Source organism: Sinocyclocheilus anshuiensis, unplaced genomic scaffold (assembly GCF_001515605.1).
Source record: "Sinocyclocheilus anshuiensis isolate Anshui unplaced genomic scaffold, SAMN03320099.WGS_v1.1 scaffold834, whole genome shotgun sequence".
NCBI lineage: Eukaryota > Metazoa > Chordata > Actinopteri > Cypriniformes > Cyprinidae > Sinocyclocheilus > Sinocyclocheilus anshuiensis.
The window spans coordinates 424,873-427,071 of NW_015540885.1; the positions used below are offsets into that span (position 1 = coordinate 424,873).

A 2,199-nucleotide genomic window follows, 5' to 3' on the forward strand; every position below is an offset into this window, starting at 1 on the left:
ATATATATATATATATATATATATATAATTTTAAAGAAATTAGTAGTTTTACAAAGCAAAGATGCATTAAATTGAAAAGCCAGTAAAGACATTTATAATGTTACAAAAGATTTCTATTTCAAATAAATGTGGTTCTTTTGAACTCTCTATTAGAATCCTAAGAATCCTGAAATGTATCAATGTATCAGAAAGTATTAATTCGTTTTCAACACTGATAATAATAAATATTTCTTGAGCAGCAAATCAGCATATCCGAATAATTTCTGAAGGATCACGTGACACTGAAGACTGGAGTAATGATGCTGAAAATTCAGAACACAGTTATTTTAAATTTAATATTTCCCAATATTACTGTTTTTTTTTTGTTTGTTTTTTCAAATAAAGGCAGCCTCGGTGAACAAAATCGACTTTTTTTTTTCAAAAACAGTATACAATCTCACCTGCTTCTCTGATTTGAATTGCAGTAAAATAATTGTTCAATGTAAAAAGACATTCAATGCATTATACTTTTGATTTGGTGATATTTCTCCAAAAACATTTCCCCTGGGATAAAGAGACGTGATCTCTGGAAAGCTCACTTCCTCAGAGTGAGAGTCAGACAGATCATGAGTGATGACAGCAGTGAGGACTGGAGATAATACCAAATAATATGGGAACTTTAGGGTCATATAGACTAGGTCGAAAGGACATCCGCTTATAGTCCAGTGTCTCTCTCTTTCATGACCTTGAGCTTGTTCTGTGTTTTTCATAAAAACCTCTAAGGAAAGTATTCCCAATGAACAGATGCTGTCATCACAGAGTTGAGTTTGATCTATAAAAGTACAATTTTCCAACTTATTTCGGATGTGATGTTTGCAACTTCTTTCATTTCTATGAGTTGGGGTTTTTCCATTTGGAAATGTTTCATACAACAGTGATTTATTTAGTGATATAAGAAAATACATTTATTCAGCAAGGATGAATTAAATTGTTCAAAAGTAACAGAAAAGTCATTTATAATGTCAAAAGAAATACTTTAAATAAGTACGATTCTGTGAACTTTCTATTAATCAAAGAACAAAAACATATCACAGTTTCCACAAAAATATTAAGCAGCACAACTGTTTTTAATGTTAAAAATCATGTGAAACTGAAGACTGGAGCTGACTGAAAATTCAGCTTTGCATCACAGGAATAACTTACTTTTTCAAATATATTAAAATAGAAAACAGTTATTTTAAATTGTAATAATATTTTACCGGTTTTACTGTATTTTTGGTCAAATAAATGCAGCGTTGGTGAGCATAAAAATGTTACAGACCCCAAACTTGTAAACTGTGCATTTAATTACATTTACAAATTAAACATTTTAAATCTATAATTATAGTGTCAGTTGTGCTCAGCTGGTTTTGTAAAAAAAAAGAAAAAAAGTCTAACACTGAAATGTGACGGAGGCTAATAGGAAAACTGACAATTTTGTAAATAAAAAAAACAGCAGAATTGTACCAGCCAAACACATGGAATAAATACTGGATCGCTAAATTTCAGATGGATTTGTACCAAAATACTGTACAGTTTTAACACCAACACCAAAAGATAAGAGACACATTTCCTCGTCCTTTTAAACAGTTATTAAGATGATTTATTTAGGTACCCTAACTCTACACAATTAGTTAGTTGCATTATATTATTATTTAGCATTATTTTCCCCTGCTCTAAGTTGTGAACCACTGAGTGATCGTCCAAGAGCATCAGATTTACCTGGAGGCACCATGTTGGCGGTGTGGCTGGAGACGGGCAGACAGTCTGCGGCTCCGGTGTGATGCATGAGCAGAGGCAGAGCAGCCGAGTCTCCACTCAGAGTAGTGAAGGAATCGGTGGAGCTGAAGGCCTGGCAGGTCATGACTCTAGATGTTCACCTACTCAGTGTCTGAGTCCTGTACGCGCGGCATCAGCACACCTGTGTGACACGAGCAGGGCGTGTGCAGGTATTTATATTGAGCCCCCTCAGACCCCCTCATCCATGTTAATGAGCTCTTGCTGTTAACAAACCATGACGGCCCGCTGAGGCAAAGCTCTGGTAATTAGGACAAAGAGGTGCAATCTGATACTGTCCATTTCCAACAAACACCAGCGACAGCTCTGACAAACCAGGCTTATGTGACTTAAGATTAATTAGCCGTTAAAGGATGTGTTTACATCTACATTTTAGATGCAAAG

The 2,199-nt window shown here is 34.8% G+C and overlaps 1 protein-coding gene across 1 annotated transcript in view; it reads right to left on the reverse strand.

Moving 5' to 3' along the window:
* Nucleotides 1–1,882, reverse strand: part of LOC107688653 (pituitary-specific positive transcription factor 1-like) — a 9,226-nt gene extending 7,344 nt beyond the window's left edge. The window contains exon 1 of the mRNA XM_016486370.1: nucleotides 1,741–1,882. Within this exon, the coding sequence (XP_016341856.1) occupies nucleotides 1,741–1,882 (142 nt within the window). The remainder of the gene's footprint in view (nucleotides 1–1,740) is intronic.
* Between the last annotated feature and the right edge of the window lie 317 nt (nucleotides 1,883–2,199).